This window comes from Rousettus aegyptiacus, unplaced genomic scaffold (assembly GCF_014176215.1).
Source record: "Rousettus aegyptiacus isolate mRouAeg1 unplaced genomic scaffold, mRouAeg1.p scaffold_m13_p_1, whole genome shotgun sequence".
NCBI lineage: Eukaryota > Metazoa > Chordata > Mammalia > Chiroptera > Pteropodidae > Rousettus > Rousettus aegyptiacus.
The window spans coordinates 151619-170993 of NW_023416284.1; the positions used below are offsets into that span (position 1 = coordinate 151619).

At 67.6% G+C, this 19375-nt stretch overlaps 2 protein-coding genes across 14 annotated transcripts; one reads left to right on the plus strand and one right to left on the minus strand.

The window, feature by feature from the left end:
* The first annotated feature begins 1707 nt into the window (after positions 1-1707).
* LOC107510717 (tyrosine-protein phosphatase non-receptor type 11) lies at positions 1708-15885 on the plus strand. 13 transcript variants are annotated; one of them, XM_016144517.2, is made up of 15 exons: positions 1708-1777; positions 8762-8884; positions 9558-9755; positions 10261-10447; positions 10524-10643; positions 10819-10932; positions 11032-11128; positions 11227-11306; positions 11691-11846; positions 12041-12172; positions 12836-12990; positions 13096-13163; positions 13269-13417; positions 13490-13602; positions 13739-15747. In XM_016144517.2, the coding sequence occupies exons 1-15, from the start codon at positions 1764-1766 to the stop codon at positions 13791-13793; spliced, it is 1761 nt and encodes a 586-aa protein (XP_016000003.2). In that variant the 5' UTR covers positions 1708-1763; the 3' UTR covers positions 13794-15747. The 13 variants fall into 13 exon arrangements, 12 of the variants coding, with proteins under 12 accessions (XP_016000003.2, XP_015999998.2, XP_016000002.2 ...); XR_001596909.2 differs by lacking the exon at positions 1708-1777 and having other exon boundaries at positions 8378-8884; positions 9327-9755; positions 13269-13380; positions 13739-13850; XM_016144514.2 differs by lacking the exon at positions 1708-1777 and having other exon boundaries at positions 8379-8884; positions 9327-9755; positions 13739-15885.
* On the minus strand, positions 15330-19038 carry RNF223 (ring finger protein 223). Its single transcript, XM_016144523.2, has 2 exons — positions 17933-19038; positions 15330-16612 (listed from the first exon to the last, which is right to left on the minus strand). The coding sequence occupies exon 2, from the start codon at positions 16601-16603 to the stop codon at positions 15746-15748; it is 858 nt and encodes a 285-aa protein (XP_016000009.2). The 5' UTR covers positions 16604-16612; positions 17933-19038; the 3' UTR covers positions 15330-15745.
* Between the last annotated feature and the right edge of the window lie 337 nt (positions 19039-19375).

Genomic DNA, 19375 nt, shown 5'->3' on the forward strand with positions numbered 1-19375 from the left:
TCAAAAGAAAAAAAAATGAAATTAAATGCAAACGCCTGTAAGCTCAGCACCCAGGTGACCCACAGCCAGTGGCATTCGCATTCCCATCCCTTATGCAGCGACTTGCTCATTCAGAAGGCAGTGTGAGTGTGGCCAGGCTGTGTGTTGGGCAGCTGTTAGGTGCTGGGGGTCCAGGAGAAGAGAGGCCCTAACCCCTGAGAAGTGTGGTGAGCAGGTGACAGTGGACACAGAGAACGGGCATGACTAGCTGGGGGCTCCAGGAAAGGTCGGCAAAAAGCCGCCACCCCGGTGCAGACCCGCAGGGCCTGCCAAGCGCTAGAGGAGGCTGTGCAGGCTGTGGCTGGGCATGGGTCACCCAGCAGAAAGGAGGCACAGCTGGTGGCCGGGGAGTGGGGTGAGTGGGCCGTGAGCCAGGGTGGCGGGAGCAGGTGGACCCACGACGCCTGGCAGTCCTGGGAAAAAGCCTGGGGTCTGTTCGAAGAGTTGCAGGAAGGGCCGGCCTGGAGGGGCTGAAGCAGCAGTTGGTCAGACTCGAAGGCAGGGTAGTTGCTGTGGGACAAGGTGCTATGTCCCAGGATGAACAAAGGAAAGTTCAGGGCCAAACCAGTGGGCTGGTGCTGAGCTGACATGGGCAGGGGACTCACTGATGGACATGAGGGGCTGGACAACCCTGATGCATGTGGAGAGCTGGGCTGAGTCTCTGAGCCCCTGAGCGGACAGAAGGGGGCAGGGGGCTGCTTGGGCAGAAGGGAGGCTGGCCTGAGGCCAGCATGACACAGCAGGGTGTAGGGGGCTCCCCACCTTCCCAGCAGAGCAGGGAGCCCCACACTGGGAGGTGGTCCAGGAGAAAGCAAGGCGGCAAAGCTGGGAAGACCAGGGAAGAGTGCTCTGGGAGCCAGTGCTTCCAGGAGGAGGGGGCTGTCAGTGTAGGACCTTTGGGTGGTCAGCAGCCGGGGGGGGGGGGGGGGGGGGTGAGGAAAGCTGGAGGGGTGGAGGGGGCTGGGTGGGTGGGGCCCGGAAGTTCCTGACTCCTAACGGGGATCTCGGGATCTCGGGGATCTCGAGGTTGAGAACCCAGGTGAGGAAGGGCTTGGCCCCCAGGCAGAGGCTCTTGGAAGATGGGTGGTTTGGCCAATGGGGACAAGGGGGCAGAGTGGGTGCAGGCGAGCCCGCGGCGGGGGCTGGGGCAGCTGTGACAGGAGCGGGTGCCCTGCCGTCGGAAGGGGGAAGGGGGAAGGGAGTGCACGTCACTTAGGAAGTGGGGAGGCCCCCACGTGGGAAGGCTGAGACGGAAAGCCTGGTTATCACGTGGGCTCCTCCCACCTGCGCCCCTCCAGGGTCTCCCAGGACGCCCTTCGCCCCCATTTTGGAGGCGATGGCCGGAAAAGCCTGGAGGCTCCTAGAGGGAGGCGCCGGGGTGCACAGAACCCGGCCCAGCAGATCCGTTATGTATAAAGCAGAGGCGGCCGGGAGCTGGGGGCCGCTCGGACCCGGGACTGCCCCGCACCTTCTCCCTCAAAGACCAGAAGCCCGTGTGAACCCCTGGGTCTGAAGCTCGGGGCCCTGGAAAACCTGCTTTCATCTCAAGTTCCCCAACAGAACAGCGAGACGAGTGTGCGCGGCGCCTTTAAGGAAGCCGCAGGGGCGGGACCTCGCGATGGGCGGGGCGTCGTGGGCGGGGCTTCTGGGTGGGCGGGGCGTCCTCGGAGCGGCCCGAGGGCGCGGCCGCCCGGACCCCGCAGAGCACCGGTCGGAGAGCGGATATGACCTCGCGCAGGTGAGCCTGGGCTGCCCCTTGACCCGACACCGCGACCCCAGGAAATGCGCTTGGGGGGCGCAGGCGAGATGCGAGCCGGGACGTCTGGCAGTCCTGGCCAAGTCACCCCTAGGCCTGACGTCCTAACACCCACTCCCCTCCGCAGCCAGGACCAGATGCTTGGGTGCGCCCCAAGCTAGCCTCCGTAAAGCTGGTGGAAAGGACTCTTTCCGCCAGGGGTTGGACGGGGGCGGAGGTCAGAGGTGCCCAGACCCTAGAAAATAGAGATGCCGTGCAGGTGGCGAGTGGCAGTGTCTGGAGCCCGAATGTGCAGCAGGTGTCAGGACGGTGGGAGACCCTCCCTCTGTTCCCCCTCCAGACGCCTTGTCCCGATGCAGTCTCCCTCTTGGCCGCCTGAGATGAGTTCCCCTGGAGGTACACCCTCCCTTCCCTAGGCCCAAAGCTGAGGGCAGAAGCACTAGGGAGTCACAGAGGGTCTCATCGCCCTCTCTAGATCTGGACCCTTGACCTGCCTCCCTGCAAGGAATAGCTGTCTCTCGGCAGGCTCATGTCCCTTCCAGACTCCCCGCGGGGTCAGTTCTAAGGGGCAGTCCCCCACGCAGGGACGTGGTGAGAGCCACACAGGCCCAGGGCTCCGGCTCCCTGCCCTTCCTGCCAGATCCCTGTTCCCTGGGTGTATGCGCACACCCGCGTGTGAGCTCAGATTCCTGATGCACGTGCGTGTCAGCGGGAGCTGCACAGGTGTGAGACACACGGCACCTTTTCCTGGCACTTGGCGCTTGGTTGAGGGTGGAGGTCACAGGAGGGGTTGCCCTATGACCCCGAGTGATCCCTTGGATCTGTGAGGGGTGGACAAGGCTCACAGGGCTACCCTCTGCCTGAGCGAGGTCCTCGGCCCGAGGCAGAAACCCTGCCGCCCATCGGCGGTGCCTCCGTGGAGAGGGTCCCCGCACTCCGACGAGGGGTGTTGGGAGAAGGCCGCTTGGCACAGTGGCCTCTGGCAGGGTTGTGGGCCCTCTTGGACTCAGGAAGTGAGAAGGATCTCTAAGGACCTGTCAGCCCTGTGACTCCGAGGTTCAACATCCTGCCAGGACTTCGGAGGAGTGGGTTTCGGGCTCTGGTTGGAATGACCCCTCGGGCTCCCATCAGCCTCACTCCTATTTGTGCGCCAAGTAGTTTCTGGTGCCCAGGGAGGGCCATGTCCATGTCATGTGCGTGTGACCCTGGGCCAGCCTGGGAAAGCCCCGGGTGTGGCTCTGCGCGGCCTTGCCAGCCCCTCCCCACCCCGCCCTGTGATGGCCATCCGGACTGTCAGTCCTCCGGCCCGGGGCCCCTGCCCACACCCCTATCAGGCCTGGGCAGGCCAGACCGAATCCCAAGTGAAGCCCATCCCCCCGCGCCTGCCCCCGCCCCATGTCCCCTTCCCGAGGCTCTGTGGTTTGTGGGTCAACGGGCACCACCACTGGCAGCATGCCCCAGGGCTCCTGGCACTGTGGTTTGACTCAGCCTTGCTCCGGGTGCCCGGGACAGGGCTGGCCCATGAGGGTGCCGCGCAGCCCCCCCTCAGGACCCCTTCGTTCCGGGAGCCTGAGCGGGCAGCACGGGTCTGGGTTACTGGGTCTGTACGGACAGGATGGGACTCGGCGGAGGCTCCTCTGGGAATGTGGGGGGCGGGCCAGGGCCCGGGCGGAGCGCTTGGCGAAGGGAGATGGGGGGACGCGGCCTGTCCTCCTGGATCCTCAGCCCTGGAATTTCAGCCTAGGACCCTCGGCCACTGCCCACGCGTCTCCCACCCTCAGAGAAGCGTCTGCCCGCGGGCATGTCCGGCCTCCGTATCATGTGCGTGGGCATGTTGACAGGCCATTCGTGTGTCTCCCAGGGTCCCAGGGGTGGGGCTGTGCCATCTGCAGATTGGACACCAAGGCCGTGCAGGGGTCTGGACAAGCCGGCGGCTGGTTTGGGTTCAGGCTGATCTTTTGGGTGACTCGTGCCGTCCTGGGCCCCTGAACACTGACTGGGCTCAACTGGGCCGTGAGGGGCCCAGGGCGCAGTCCTCTTGGGGCCCAGTATGTCCCCCCACAACCCTCCCAGGCCTGCCTGGCTACCTCACTATGTGGTAAGTGAACGACCTATCACAGAGCAGGGAGCTCTTCGACACGGAGGCGACCCTGGGCCCCGGGACAGAGGGCTTCTGGGGACTGGAGACTGACTGTGGCTTCCCTACCTCCTCGCCCCCCACCCCTCGCCCCCCGGCCAGGAGCGGCGGGCTTTGCTTCCTGGTGGGGGTAGCGAGGGCCCCGCCTTGGCCTGAGATGGTGGGAGGGTGGGGGTGGGAGCTGTCGCAACCTCTCAGGATGCCCTGCCCTGGAGATTTCCACGCGATAGGCCCAGCGGCAGCTTGTGGGGAGGAGACGGGGTGGAACGTGTGATCGAGTCTCCGAAAGGACGAGCAGGGTGCCCTTCACCGTCTCCGCGGCCTCGGTGCGGGGCCTCCACCTGCACTCTGCCCCTGCGCAAGGACGAGCAGGGTGCCCTTCACCGTCTCCGCGGCCTCGGTGCTGGGCCTCCACCTGCACTCTGCCCCTGCGCAAGGACGAGCAAGGTGCCCTTCACCGTCTCCGCGGCCTCGGTGCTGGGCCTCCACCTGCACTCTGCCCCTGCGCAAGGACGAGCAAGGTGCCCTTCACCGTCTCCGCGGCCTCGGTGCTGGGCCTCCACCTGCACTCTGCCCCTGCGCAAGGACGAGCAAGGTGCCCTTCACCGTCTCCGCGGCCTCGATGCTGGGCCTCCACCTGCACTCTGCCCCTGCGCAAGGACGAGCAAGGTGCCCTTCACCGTCTCCGCGGCCTCGGTGCTGGGCCTCCGCCCTGCACTCTGCCCCTGCGCAAGGACGAGCAAGGTGCCCTTCACCGTCTCCGCGGCCTCGGTGCTGGGCCTCCACCTGCACTCTGCCCCTGCGCAAGGACGAGCAAGGTGCCCTTCACCGTCTCCGCGGCCTCGGTGCTGGGCCTCCACCTGCACTCTGCCCCTGCGCAAGGACGAGCAAGGTGCCCTTCACCGTCTCCGCGGCCTCGCTGCTGGGCCTCCACCTGCACTCTGCCCCTGCGCAAGGACGAGCAAGGTGCCCTTCACCGTCTCCGCGGCCTCGGTGCTGGGCCTCCACCTGCACTCTGCCCCTGCGCAAGGACGAGCAAGGTGCCCTTCACCGTCTCCGCGGCCTCGGTGCTGGGCCTCCACCCTGCACTCTGCCCCTGCGCAAGGACGAGCAAGGTGCCCTTCACCGTCTCCGCGGCCTCGATGCTGGGCCTCCGCCCTGCACTCTGCCCCTGCGCAAGGACGAGCAAGGTGCCCTTCACCGTCTCCGCGGCCTCGATGCTGGGCCTCCACCTGCACTCTGCCCCTGCGCAAGGACGAGCAAGGTGCACTTCACCGTCTCCGCGGCCTCGATGCTGGGCCTCCACCTGCACTCTGCCCCTGCGCAAGGACGAGCAAGGTGCCCTTCACCGTCTCCGCGGCCTCGGTGCTGGGCCTCCACCTGCACTCTGCCCCTGCGCAAGGACGAGCAAGGTGCCCTTCACCGTCTCCGCGGCCTCGGTGCTGGGCCTCCACCCTGCACTCTGCCCCTGCGCAAGGACGAGCAAGGTGCCCTTCACCGTCTCCGCGGCCTCGGTGCTGGGCCTCCGCCCTGCACTCTGCCCCTGCGCAAGGACGAGCAAGGTGCCCTTCACCGTCTCCGCGGCCTCGATGCTGGGCCTCCACCTGCACTCTGCCCCTGCGCAAGGACGAGCAAGGTGCCCTTCACCGTCTCCGCGGCCTCGATGCTGGGCCTCCACCTGCACTCTGCCCCTGCGCAAGGACGAGCAAGGTGCCCTTCACCGTCTCCGCGGCCCTCGATGCTGGGCCTCCGCCCTGCACTCTGCCCCTGCGCAAGGACGAGCAAGGTGCCCTTCACCGTCTCCGCGGCCTCGGTGCTGGGCCTCCGCCCTGCACTCTGCCCCTGCGCAAGGACGAGCAAGGTGCACTTCACCGTCTCCGCGGCCTCGGTGCTGGGCCTCCGCCCTGCACTCTGCCCCTGCACTCTGCCCCTGCATCGTCCACCTGGGACCGGAGTCTGAGGCTGCGGGGCTGGGGGAGGGGAGTCTGGGCACAGGATGTGGTTCCACAGAGTGGGTGCCCGGGAGGTCGGAAGCCTCCTCCTGGGTTCCAGTCCCCACCTCTGCCGCCTGCCTGTGCGGGTCCCTCTTCCTGGTGGCCTTGCCTGCTTTGCTGTGACTGGCCCTGGAGGTCACTGTGTGGCAGCTCCTCCTCCAGGAAGGCCCCCCTGGCAGCCCCACCTGCTGGACCCCTGGACCAAAAGTGCCCCCAGGTGTGGCTCCCGTATGAGCCATTTGGGAGGAAGGTCGGGGCGGCCTGGCAGGGTGTGCCCCTCCCCCAGGGAGAGCGTGGACAGGGTGCTGCTGTCACTGGGCGACCCCGGCCTGGTAATCTGGGCTTCCGGGCCTTTCTGACCCGACCCGTGGACCTGGGGAGGTCAGAACAAAGCGTGCCGCCGTGGGCGCTCACGTTTAGCGGCGAAGATGCAGGGCGACAAGGGCGTGCGCCCCGCCTGCTGCCGACCAGTGCCACGTGGAGGAGGCCGGGCGGCGGGGGCGCTGTGGCGCTGGCGGGGGGTGGGGGGGGGGGGTGGGGGGGGACGCGCAGGAAAGGCGAGCCGTGCCCCTCGCGGGTGGAGGCGGCGCACGAGGTCGGCCAGCAGGTGCGGAGCACGGGGCTTTCCGGCGTGAGCCCTCGCGCTGCGTGGGGCCTAGGGTCTCCCGTGGGGGCTGCGGAGGGCCACTGGCCGGCTCTGGGGGACACTTTCTGAGAATCCCTCTGTCCCTGGCTGTAGGGTCCGGAGACCTGGAGTCAGTAGTGCAGGCGAGAGCTGCTGGGCGCTGGGCGCTGGGCCCAGGGTGGTGTGGGGGCGACCAGTCCTGGGCAGGTTTGGAAGTCAGGACAAAGGGTGCTGATGCACAGGGGTGCAGGAGGAGGGAGCCGAGGGCTGCGGGGCAGCCACCTCAGCCATGGCCAAGTGAGGGGACCTAGGTCAGGGCTTGGGGCGTCACCAGGAGCTTTGAATTTTGCAGATGTTAAGATGGAGATGCTGTTACCTTCCAAACAGATGCTGACAAGAGTTGTGTTTATGAGTCTGAAGCTTGGAGCCCCAAAGCGGGGCCGGCGGTGTAGACAGACGACACACGCATGTGTAGGCAGCACGTGGGCGTGCAGGCGTCGTGGGCACAGGTGGGGGCCTCTGACCCCGGGGGGTCGGGAGGAGGAGGCCGAGGGCCCAGCAGAGGACCTGGGCCAGGTGAGGTGGAAGACCAGGGAGGGTAAGGACCTGCTCGGAACTGCCGAGTGGGGTCGTGCTTCTAGCAGGAGGTGGGTGGCTGAGTCGGCAGCTGCTGGGGACCGGCCGGACCAGGATCCTGAAAGCTGCGGTGTTGGTGGGGCCGCAAGGCTGGGGACAGGTCTGGGCACCAGCCTGGACCGCAGTGTGGACCTTCGCGTGCACAACCCCCATGCACTGTGTCGTGCACCGTGGGTATAGACCAGGAGGGTCAGGGCAGGGCCGCAGGCGGGTGGCCTGAGGGACAGCGGCGGGAGGGCCAGGAGGAAGAAGGGTCTGGGCGAATTTTAAACAAGAGATGTGAGCTGACCCCGTTGTAGAAACGTCCGTGTGGGGGCAGGGGTGATCTCGTTCCCGTCTCTCGAGTGGCTGTGTGGTGGCGTCCGGCCGGGGCCTGGTTATGCGTGTGAACTGGGCGGGGGCGGGGGCCGCGCGGCCGCTCACGGGGAGTTGGCAACCTTGGCTTCCTGCCAGAGGCAGGACTCCGAGCCCCCCCCAAGACTGTGCGTCATCTGTGCAGTGAACAGGGACACCTCGGAACCAGATGCGATCCCACGGAGACAGTGTTAGGGGTGGTAGACCAGGTACAAGGCGTGGGGTCACCACTGGGGGTCGCTAGGGCACAGAGCCAGTGGGGGGCGGGGCTTCCTTCCTCTGTTCGCTCCTTCATCTGTCTGGCAGCCATTTGGCTTCTTGCCGGCACTCTGGGGCTGCCACTGAGGGCGAGTCCATCCTGGGCCAGGAAGTCCCTGTCCTGGTGGCAGGACACCCTGGGCTGAAGCAGTCGTGGCTTCGGACACGGGGTCCTGCGCAGCCTTGCCGAGGCCCTCCCTGGCTGTCACTCTGGACGCTGGGGGCTGTCCCCTTCTCTGAGGGGAGGCCTGCAAGGAGCTGTCGCAGGGGGCAGGGCTGGCCCCTCTTAGCCTGGGACCCTCTCCGGCCACACACCAACACCTGCTCTACGGTCAGCACTCTGCCCCTGGCTCTGCCTCCGGTGCAGCCCCCTGTCCACACACCCACCGGCACGTGCACCCGCCCACCACTGCTCGACTCAGGGACACGTCCGCCCCGGGCACTGTTTGGGCTAAACACAGCCCTGCCGCTCGGGGGCCCCCGGGACGCAGTGTGGCCTGGCGGCAGGGAGCGGCCGGTGCGCAGGCCCTCGGTGCAGGGGGCCGTGGGGGGAGGTGCGTTGTGGCGGGGCTGGGGTGGGGCTGACTGAGGGGTGGTCACAGTGTGCTGGGGCCCCTCAGACCCGTGGGAAGTGGCGACCCAGGATGTGGGGGGTGGAGCCAGCAGGTGTGCTGATGGGGCACGAGGAGCGCCCTGGGGGGGCCAGGCGAGGGCGTTTGAGGGTCCTGAGGGTAGCCATATGGGGGCACTGGAGGCCCCCTGGTCACCTGTGTCTCTGGGACCCTATGAGCCTCAGACCCCGCGCAGTGGCCACAGGAGGCAGGAGCTCGGGGCGACCGCGCAGCCGCGAGGGTGCTCGGCATGAAGGCGGCGCTGCGGGTTGGGCGTGAGTCTGGGCTGGGGCTTACACAGCCAGTGTCCCCACACTCCCCAGAGCGGCCGACTCGCTGTCCCCATTCCAGGTGGTTTCACCCCAACATCAGCGGGGTGGAGGCAGAGAGGCTGCTCTTGTCCAGAGGCCGGCACGGGAGCTTCCTGGTGAGACCCAGTGCCAGCTGCCCCGGGGGCTTCACGCTGTCTGTCAGGTAGGTGGGGGTGAGCCTCGGGCCAGCCGGGGGTGCAGGTGGGGATTCGGGTCCCCAGTCCTCCTGAGGGGTGGTAGGCAGCATCCTGGGCGGCAAAGACCCCCGCAGGGGACCGGGCCCAGCAGCCTGATCGTTGTGGGGTAGGGAGCTGGCCGGTGGCCCCTGGGCAGGACAGAGCCATGTGGAAAAGCCCTCAGGGAAGGCCCAGGAAGGGGAGTCCTCGGGAAGGGGGCAGAGGCCTCAAGGGCTGTGACTTCTCCCATCTTCATCTGGCCATCGTGGGGGAGGAGGGGCAGGAGACGGGCGGGAGGCCAGGAGCCTGTGGCCGGCAGAGCCGAATCCACCTGGGTGGTGAAGGGTCAGTCGGTGAGGAGGCGCTGGTCCGGGGAGGGGGCTTCTAAAGGGCCGTAGGTCCGTGATTCTCTACTAAACGAAAGAGCAGGAGGACTGGGTGGCCCTCACTCTGGACTTCCCGGGGCTCCCCGAGTCCCACCGGAAGCTGTCTTCAGGGCCGTCCTGGGTCATCGGAGGAGAGCCACCCTTGCCTGGGCTGCACAGAGGCCTGGCCTTGGCCTGGGCTGTTCCTGGCGGGAATGCCGGGGACGGTTTTGGAAGCCAGAGTGGTGACAGTGGGAGCAGCCCCCCATGGCGGCTGGCGCACCCGCCCTTCCAGGCGCCAGGATGAGGTGACCCACATCAAGATTCAGAACACGGGCGACTATTACGACCTGTACGGCGGGGAGAAGTTCGCCACGCTGGCGGAGCTGCTGCAGCACTACACCGGCCAGCGCGGGGGGCCCCTCCGCGAGCGCAGCGGGGCCCCCGTGGAGCTTCGGCACCCGCTGGGCTGCCAGGACCCCACGTCGGAGCGGTGAGCGCCGCCGTCTGTGCTGGAGGGGACAGGGCCTGCTGGGCAAGGCTGCTGGGTGTCGCCCCCGCTCGCCCCACCGCCCCGGGCTCCGGGCTTCATTGCCTCCAGGTCCCGCCCCGGGGCAGGGGTGCGTGTGCGGCAGGAGCCCTGGCACCAGCCGCGCCCCGCCCTCCTGGCCGGTGATGCGGGCGAGCTGGTCGCACCAGCCTCCATCTGCGCTGCTGGGGCCTGAGGGAGCGGCGTCTGCCAGGGTAGGGCTGGGGCTGGTCTGGGGAGGGGCCCTTCGCTCCTGGCTGAGGACCAGGCTGCCACCTGGTGGCCACCCCGGGCCCTGCAGAGGTCAGAGCGGTGGGCGAGCTGCTTGCCTGGGTCACTGAGGTCTGGGTGGGTATGTTCGCCTCTGTGTCTGTCCCGGAGTCTTCCGGCTGCTTGCGGGTCTGTGCCCCTCACCAGGCCCAGCTGTGACTCCCAGGCTCACCTGTACCCCCGCCCCTGCCTGGGTCAGGTGGTACCATGGACACCTGTCTGGCAAGGAAGCTGAGAAGCTGCTGATGGAAAAGGGGCGTCCAGGCAGCTTCCTGGTGCGCGAGAGTCAGAGCAAGCCTGGGGACTTTGTGCTGTCCGTGCTCACGCAGCTGCCAGCCCCAGCGGACCCCCGGCCCCCCGTCACCCACGTTATGATCCGCGTCCAGGTGGGAGGTGGCGCCAAGGTGGGGGCGTGGCTCGGGGGCGGCAGCGCTGCCAGGCCCCTCACTGTGGCCCCCGCAGCCAGACGGGAAGTACGATGTGGGAGGCGGGGAGCAGTTCGACTCCCTCGGTGACCTGGTTGAGCGCTACAAGAAGAACCCCATGGTGGAGAAGTCGGGGGCCGTGGTGCCCCTCAAGCAGGTATGGCCCCGCATGTGAGCCTTGGGAGCCAGAGGGGGCCCGCTCTCCCCACGGAAGAGGGCGCCGGGCAGCGCCAAGGAGGGGTGGCAGGGGGAGGGGAGTAGGGCCCTGGCAGTTGCCCTGGGAAGGGCACCGAGGGACCCGCCAGGCGTGGACACCGGGCCCTCCCTGCCAGCCCCTCAAGGCCACGAGAGTCAGCGCCGCCAGCATGGAGAGCCGCGTGCAGGAGCTCAGCAAGGCTGCGGATGCCGGCGGCAAGGCCACGCAGGGTTTCTGGGAGGAGTTCGAGGTGCGCCCGCGCGCGCTGCCCCTCCAGGCTCCGTCCTCCAGCGGGTGGAGGGCTCTGGGGAAGCGTCGGGGCCACAGCTGAAGCCCCCGCGTCCTGCAGATGCTGCAGCAGCAGGAATGCCGGCTTCTGTACCCCAGGAAGGAGGGGCAGCGGCTGGAGAACAAGCCCAAGAACCGCTACAAGAACATCCTTCCCTGTGAGGGGCGGGGCTGCGCGGCGGAGGCGGGGCCGCGGGTGGTCGGGGGCTTCACGGTGGGTTCCCCTGGAGACCTGAGGGGCATCTTTTCTTCCCAGTTGATACCACCCGTGTCGTCCTACATGGTGTGGATGACAGCGTGCCTGGAGCCGACTACATCAATGCCAACTACATCAGGGTGGGTGTGCATGAGGCACGTGTGCGTGGCCAGCTGCATCTGGCCCAGTTGCATCAAACAGGACATCTTGAGCCCTGTCTGCCCACATGCCAGCCACCTGTCTCCCTGTTATGAGCTTGAACTCCTGCTGGCAGGCCTAGGAAGAGTCAGGCTGTGGACCTTGGCAGGACAGTACATACTTGGGGGTAGGAGGCGTGGCAGTCCCCAAGGGGTCCCGAGAGGGAGCTCGACTAAATATGGGCCCTAAGCCCCTCCCTAACCTATAGTGGGAGGGACCTGCTTGTGAGCAACCTGGGGATACTTTGCATATCATTTACATAGACCTGCAATCTTGGTGCTTTGATTTCTGGTAACAGCAGGAGGCTGACCCCCACTCCCTTTCAGAGTGACCTGGAGGAGAAGGCAGGCCATGGACTGGGCAAGGTGTACATCGCCACCCAGGGCTGCCTGCAGAACACGGTGTCCGCCTTCTGGCTGATGGTGCTTCAGGAGAACACGCGTGTCATTGTCATGACCACCAAGGAAGTGGAGCGAGGCCGGGTGGGAGCGCAGGCCCGTCCCCATGTGTTCGCCTTGGCTTTCGCTGGTGGCCGGCCTAGCCTTGCTTCTCCCGGGGAAGCTCTGGGGAGTGGGGAGCCTCCGAGCACACAAGCGTGTGCATGCGCCCCCACAGGGCACAGGGCGGGGGTGCTGGTGGTCTCCCAGCGCCGTTGACGCAATACGCCCTCTCTCAGAACAAGTGTTTCCGCTACTGGCCAGAGCTGCGTGGCAGCCGAGAGTATGGCTGTGTGCACGTGTGCAGCGTGGCTGAGTACCAGGCCCAGGGCTACTGTGTGCGGGAGCTGCACGTGTGGCGGCCAGACCAGGTGAGCCTTGAGGGCAACGGGACGTACAGGGCCAGAGTCAGAGTCCCCAGGGAGTCCCCAGGTCTGGGGGCGAGGAGGGCCTGTGCTGGGAGAACCCCCTACCTGGCTCCACCCAGTCCCACGGGCCTTGCTGGCTTCCATGTCTCTCAACCCCGTTGGGCAGTGTTCACAGGTAGGCCACATTCTCCACCGTGGACCCCAGGCCCCAGCTGCGGGGTGCAGGGTGGCCCCACGCCCACATGGGCCTCTCGCTCCACAGTCTCCTCCTCGTGCATCTCAGCAGCCTCAGTCTCCCTGTGGGTCCCCGGTGGCTGTTTCTGTCCCAGGCACAGACCCCTCCCCGCCAGTCCTGCATGTCTAACAGACCCTCACACTTGGTCCTTCTCAAATAGAGCTCACTGTCCCCAAAACCTGCTCCCTCTTCCCTTCCCCAGGCACCTGAGCCACATGGCCCAACCTGTGAGGCCCCCCCAAGCCCTCGATCCCCTATTTTCCTCCCATGCTCTCTCGCTCCCTTTGGCCCTGCCAGTCCCTCCTCCTGGCCACGGCCTGCCTCCTCCAACCCCGGAGGTCACGGCAGGCCCGCCCTGAACCCGTGGCCCGGCCCCATCTGACAATGGCCCAGACCGCCCCAGAGCGCTCTCACCAGCTCGTCCTGCCCAGGAGGAGCCACCACGCACAGTGAGGCATTACCAGTACTTCAGCTGGCCCGACCACGGGGTCCCGGCCGAGCCCGCCGGTGTCCTCGGCTTCCTGGATGAGGTGAACCGGGCGCAGAGAAGCACGCCCGGGGCGGGGCCGATGGTGGTGCACTGCAGGTGCGATGGGGGCGGGGCGGGGCCACGCGGCGCAGGTGCAACCATGGGCAGGGCCACGGCTTCGTCCCCTGAACTCGCCACAGGCCTCTTGGTCGGTCCCCACAGCGCCGGCATCGGACGCACTGGCACTATCATCGTGATTGACATCCTGGTGGACCTCGTGCGCCGACAGGGTGAACCTCCCCTCTGATAAAGCCCCGCCCCTCCGCCTAGCCCCGCCCCTCCCATCTAGCCCCGCCCCACGCTCCCGGCCCCGCCCTGAGCGCGCTCATCCCCAGGGCTGGACTGCGACATCGACGTCCCCAAGACGATCCAGCTGGTGCGGCGGCAGCGCTCAGGGATGGTGCAGACCGAGGCGCAGTACAAGTTTGTGTACCTGGCGCTGCAGCGGTACATCCAGCGCGAGCAGCTGCGCTTGCGCGAACAGGTGGGGGCGGGGAAGGAAAGGGGTGGGGCCTGCGCGGGCATCACCATGGTGACTGGTGTCCCCTCCTCCCAGAGTGAGACGCGCGAGGAGAGCGACTATCAGAACGTGAGCGCGGTGCCCGTCAATCCTGGCCGCAGCCCGGGACCCGCGCCTTCCCGAGTGCCCGCGGCGACAGCGGGGGCGTGGTGCGCGACCAGGCCGGGGTCCCGGGTGGGGGCGTGGCCTGGGCGTGGGGTCGAGGGCGCTTAGCCCGCGCAGTGCCATAGGGGCGGAGCTGGGGAGTGGTTGCGCGGAGGAACAGAACCCCGTCTCCACCCGCAGGACTCCGGAGACCTCCGACGGCATGTACGACAACCTGCCGAGCCCCGGGCGGTGAGGGCCCCGGAGCCCACGAGGGCCGGCCTTCGCGTCCTTTAAAAGGACCGTGTTTAGGACGGTGTAGACCGCAGTTGCCCCGGAACGCTGGGGGAGAGGGCCTGGAGTCTGCCCCTTTGGCCCTCCCCACCAGGCCTGGACGCCCAGGGATGGGACGGGCCGCGGCGTCCCGGTCCCTTCCGGCGCTCCCAAGCGAGGGCGGAGGGAGCAGGGTTCATGGCTGTGGTTTGTCTCAGTGTGGGAGGCCAGCAGTGCCCAGCAGTGACCACATGCACAGCACGGCTGTCACACGTGCACATGTTTGAGTGTCTGCCTTCCCAGCCAGCTGGTGGCCAGCGTTGCCTGACCTGCCTGTAGCCACCAGTGTGCCTGGCCCCCTGCATCCTGCGCAGCACAGCCCACCCCCAGCCGCCACCTTCAGAGCTGCCCCTCAGCCCTGCCCACAGCTGGGTGGTCTGGGATGTGGCCTGGGCAGCAGCTCAATTCCTGCCATGTCCAGGCCTGGCCCAGGCCATCGCGTTACGGGCACAAATGGACACGTGCTTGTGGAGTGAGGGACTGCCGGGAGGGACTCATGTGACCACATGCGCAACCCCACATGCCTGGCCCTGCCTGCGCCGAGCCGCGGGCAGGGCTGGGTGTGGCGTGTGACGTCACTCATGTGACGGGGATGTGGCTCGTGGCGTCATGCGGTCCGAGCTCTCGCCACGGTCCCACCCCCGATGGTGCTGGGCCTTTGGGTGTCCTCAGTAAAATGCCCTGTTTCCAGTTCTGTCTTCGTTGGGGCCTGGGGAAAGGATGCGTTGGGTCCCCACGACAGAGCCCAGCTTTTCCAGGGTCTCCCCACCCCAGCCAGAGGCCCAGCTGGCTGAAGCAGGAAGTCCTGGTCTTTGGGCAGAGGGGCGAGGCTGAGACCTGCGCAAGTCGGAACTGGCCGCTCCTCTCTTGGCCATGCCAACCAGGCAGCTCAGGGTTCCGGGGCCGATATCGAAACCGCCTGGGGCTGCCGGGCCTTGGCTGCTTCACCAGCCCGGCCCACGGAGGGTCTGCTGGAGAGACCCTCCAGCCTGTGGGTCTGTCGCCAGCTCTGCTTCTGTGCACCCTTAGGCCAAGGTTCCTGGGGGCCATGGGTTCTGCAGCCCTCCAGTGAGGGCTTCCAGCAGGACTGTGGGGCCATGACTTCTTGGGGTGTGGCTGGCGTGACCTCGGTTGAGGGAGGGGGGCAGGGCTCTGGATCAGGCCAAGGCCTCACCCCGTCCCAGGTGCTCTGGACCCTCCCCATCTCCCTGGGAGCCTCATGGTCCTGGGGGACAGCCAAGCCCAGAACTGCGCCAGCCCATCCACAGGTGCCAGGGGCAGGGTTTAAATTGCCTAGAACCTAAGGCCCACCCCCCCAGGGGCTGCTGGGAGTCTGAGCCAGTGGGCGTGTCCCCTGGACTGAGGTTCTCTGGGGCAGGGGTGGACAGTGGGTTTTTCTGGAGGGAGGGGCCCAGCGGTGCAAGGAGGGAGGGGCACAGGGTGAGGAACCCTTGCCGAATGTGGATACAAAATAATTTATTTAAAAATGTACAGTTCACGGGGGCGCTGAGTCGGCACTGCCACCGACGGAAGGGGCCACATTGCCCGGGGAAGGAGCTGTGGGGGAAATGTGGAAATAAGGCCGGGTGGTGCGCCCCTCCCTTCTCTGTGGGTGAGTCACAGTGTGGCTAGGGAGCGGGGGTCTCGCCAGGCTGTGTCCGGGGCCTCAGTCTCCTCGTCTGCATGATGGGACTTAAGGGGCGGTCCACCTCACCAGGACCCAGCCCCACAGATGCGGGGAGGGGCAGGTGAGCCAAATGGGGTCCGCAGAGGTGTTAGGGCTCCTCATGGGTCCTGGGGACTGAGTCCCAACACCTGCTGCACCCATGACTCCAGCTGTGGGCTGGGAGCCCCCGCGTGGAGCAGGGGACCAGCCTAGCTGTCGGCCAGGGGCCTGAGTGAGAAGGTGTCCGCGTAGGTCTCGGTGGCCACGGCGGCGTGGGCGGGGGGCCGGCGCAGGCAGTGCAGGCTCCCGGTCCTGAGCGCGCACTGCACGGGCCAGAGGACCACACAGAAGAGCAGCAGCAGCAGCGCCGCGACCAGCGCCAGGCGCCTCCAGTCCCCACAGCGGGCCCAGCAGCGGGCCAGGCAGCCCCGGCGGCGGGCGGGCCCCAGGGTGGGCGTGGGCGTGGGCACCGCGGGCTCCGCGGGCTTGCTCAGGCCCACGTCCACGCACACGAAGCCGGGTGCCGCGAGGCCAGGAGCAGGGGGCGAGGGGCGGCAGCACAGCTTGGTGCCCTCCAGCCACACGGGCTCCTCCCGCCGCAGATGAACCGGCATCTTGGCCTGCAGCTGGCGGCTGGTACGCAGAGCGGGGGCCCCGGCGGGGGGCACGGCCGTGTTCTGACGGCAGAATGGGCAGGGCACAGCCTCACCGCCAGGCTGGCCTGCTGGCTGGGCGGCCGCCAGCCGTGCCAGGCACTCCAGGCAGAAGACATGAGTGCAGGACAGCTCCTTGGGTGTCTTGAAGATGTTGTCATAGCCAGAGAAGCAGATCGAGCACTCCAGTGGGGAGGCCACCTTCTCTGAGCCAGGGGTGCCAGGGGACCTGGCGCCGCTGGCCGAGCCGGGGGACCTGGCGCCGCTGGCCGAGCCGGGGGACCTGGCGCCGCTGGCCGAGCCGGGCGACCTGGGGCTGCTGGCCGAGCCGGGGGACCTGGGCACTGTGGCTGTGGGGCTGCTCCAGCCAGGGGGCGGCATGGCTGTGTGCCACACCTGCTGGTCTGATGACATGGCTCTGGGCTAGGGGACAAACAGAGACCACTGTGAGTGACCACAGGCTGCCCCTTCCTGCAAGGTCAGCCTGTCGCTCTCTCCTGGTCCCTCTTTTGCCTGGTGCCAGTCCCGAAGACCCCAGGAAGGACATTGCACTGCCAGCAAGTCCCACCTGTCCCCACTGAGCTCTTTCCGCTCCGCCCCCTCCCGCTCCGGCTGAGGCAGGGGGAGTGTCCTGGGGTGCTCAGGCCTGACGGGCCCAGAGGGGTCAGAGAATGAGGGTGTGTGCACAAGAATGTCATGCTGGCTGCTGGCTGGATGCCTCTTACTGCCTCTGCTCTACGGCCATGTTCCCTGCGCAGAAATAAAGGTGACGATGACGATGGCCCACGATAGTTGCTACTTACATCTGGGCTCCGCCGGGCCGGGCCCAGGTCTCGTGACACAACGGCCAGGGAGTAAAAAGGCAGCTCAGAGAGTGGGAGACCCAGCCAGGAACCCTGCCAGTGGGCAGGACTAAGTGCTTTTGAACACGGGTCCCTGCGGGCCTCGGACTGGGAGCTGTGCGAGGGCCGGGTGCCGGGCCTGGCTGGGGGACGTCAGGACATGGGCTGAGCTGAGCCCGATGGGGAGGCAGGGGCAGAGAGGTGCTGGGGGCTGGTGCTACCCAGCTGCACCCCAAAGCCGCAGGGCCGGCCCGCCTGAGGGCCTGGTGCTGGCCCCAAGCCCACTGCAGAGAGGGCAGGGGACGGGCCTGCTGCCCTCTCCCGGCCGAGCACACGGCTGCGTCCGCCTCCTGCCCCATTTCCACAGAGGACCCTGTCTGTCTCCCTGGCCAGGCTCAGGTGACCTGCCTGCTGACTAGGGCCCTGCCCCCTGCCCCTTCACTAGGCCCAGGTCCACACCCCAGGAAGCCACATGATAGACAGAGGAGACCAGGGCCTTTGTGAAGACCCTGGGCACGTGCCCCATGGAGCTCAGGAGGACCCCAGAGGTGACCCGACCATGACCTGCTGGTCGGTCCAGGTGGGCCAGTGGGATGGCTTCTCGGCGACATGCCATGAAGGCTTGGGTGGTGCTGCACCGTGACGGCCTGCCGTGAGTCACGGTGACATCACTGTGATGTCATGAGTGCCCTCGCCATGTCTCAGCATGTCAGCAGGAAGACAGTGGCCGCCGGCGAGGGGGCAGCCCTGGCAGGGTCTGGGGGAACTGTGGGCTGTCCTCCCCCAGGCCCGTGCACCCCACAGAACCGGTTCCTTGGCACAAATGCCGCACCCCTCCACGGAGCTGCCCCACCCTGAGCCGGTACGGGTGAGAGGTGAGTGCCAGATGAGCTGGGTTTACCTGGTGGCCGGGCGTCAGCGGGGCCGAGGCATGGTCCTCCTGGCCGGCCCGGGCCCGGCTCTGAGGCTGCCGGCCGTCGTGCTCCAGCAGCTGTCCGTCCGTCCGTCCGTCTGGGCCCAGCCTGAGTTCCGCCTGGCAGGTGTCCGTCCACGGGCTGGCTGCCAGCAGCTTTCTCGGTGGCCCTGGGCTGGCTGCTGGGCTGTGTGGCGTCCCGGCAGCAGGGGCAGGGGATGCGTGCGCTCCTCCGGGCACGCTCTCGCGGCAGGTGTGGGTTCTCTGGCTGTGGCCCCGGCAGGTGTATTTATACACTCGAAGTCATGCCGGCCGGGGCGCGGCCCGGGCCTCGGGGATTGGCCAGCCTCCGGCTCAGCCACAGAGGGCGGGGAGTCCGGGGCAAGAGGTTGGAGCCCGGGCGGGGCTGGGGTCAGTGCAGGCCTCTGCAGCCCAGACAGGTCTGGGGGCGCTGGGTGCCTGGAAGCTCCCCCCACCGCCCCCAAGGTACTGAAGCCGCAGCCGCTCTGGACAACGAACTCGCAGCCCCTGTTCAGAAGAGAAGCCTGGGGCTCCTGAGCTCCTGGGTGGTCCCCGACCTCAGCCCAGCTCGTCAGGCCCTCGCTCACTGCCGCCGGGCAGCCACCACCACCATGCTTGCCCCTGCCGCCCACCGTCTCAAGTGTACGGCCTGCTCACGTGCATGTGTTCACACGTGGGTCACCCAGCGTTCACACGCACAGCCCCCCAAACCTGTGATTCTGCTGCCCCTGCCCCCCCCACCCCCGCAGCTCTGGGTCCAGGGAGCAGAGTGAGGTCAGGGCTGGGAGCACCCCCAAGTGATAAAGTCAGAGGTAAAGATGAGTCAGGGACGAGGTGGGCCACAAGGACGTGTTTGGAGCAGCCTGGGCTACACACGTGGGTCCCTGGAGCCCAAGGAAGCCCGTGACCCAGCCGGAGGCCCGGACGCTGTCCTGGGGCAGGGGAGCAGCTGCGGCCCGCCAGCGCGGCGTGCCAGCAGGCCCCAGGGCCGGCCTGGACCAAGGGCTAGGGTCTGTGCTGGACGCACCGAGGCCACCTGGATGCACCCCTCCCCCGCCCAGCCCCCCAGACGCCTGGCCCTCCCCTCCCCCGCAGTGCAGCACCCCCAGTGCCCGTGAGCCAGACTCAGGGCAGCGGCCCCAGCTGCTGAGGGGGACGGAGTGGGGCCCCCCGTTGGGGGATGGCCTGCCGTACACCCATAGTGCTAGCCTCAGACTGTGCCCACCTGCCCGGCAGGCCCGGAGGCCGCCCCGCCCCAGGAGCACCGAGAACACTCTGTCAGAGGCCAGCAGGAGACCCCTAGGAAGTGGGTGCACAGAGCAGGCCGCCTGGGAACGCGACCCCAGGAGGGGCCGGCCGCCGGGAGAAGGGCCGAGATGTGGGTTGACTGCAGGAGCGGGTGGGGAGTGC

Excerpts from the sequence above, each read along its gene's own strand:
- LOC107510717 (XM_036226134.1), top strand. The coding sequence starts at position 8,661 with ATGAAGGCGGCGCTGCGGGTTGGGCGTGAGTCTGGGCTGGGGCTTACA. Across the intron at positions 10,448-10,523 it reads ACGTTATGATCCGCGTCCAG|CCAGACGGGAAGTACGATGT; the intron begins GTGGGAGGTGGC and ends TGGCCCCCGCAG. Across the intron at positions 10,933-11,031 it reads GTTTCTGGGAGGAGTTCGAG|ATGCTGCAGCAGCAGGAATG; the intron begins GTGCGCCCGCGC and ends CGCGTCCTGCAG.
- RNF223 (XM_016144523.2), bottom strand. The coding sequence starts at position 16,603 with ATGTCATCAGACCAGCAGGTGTGGCACACAGCCATGCCGCCCCCTGGC.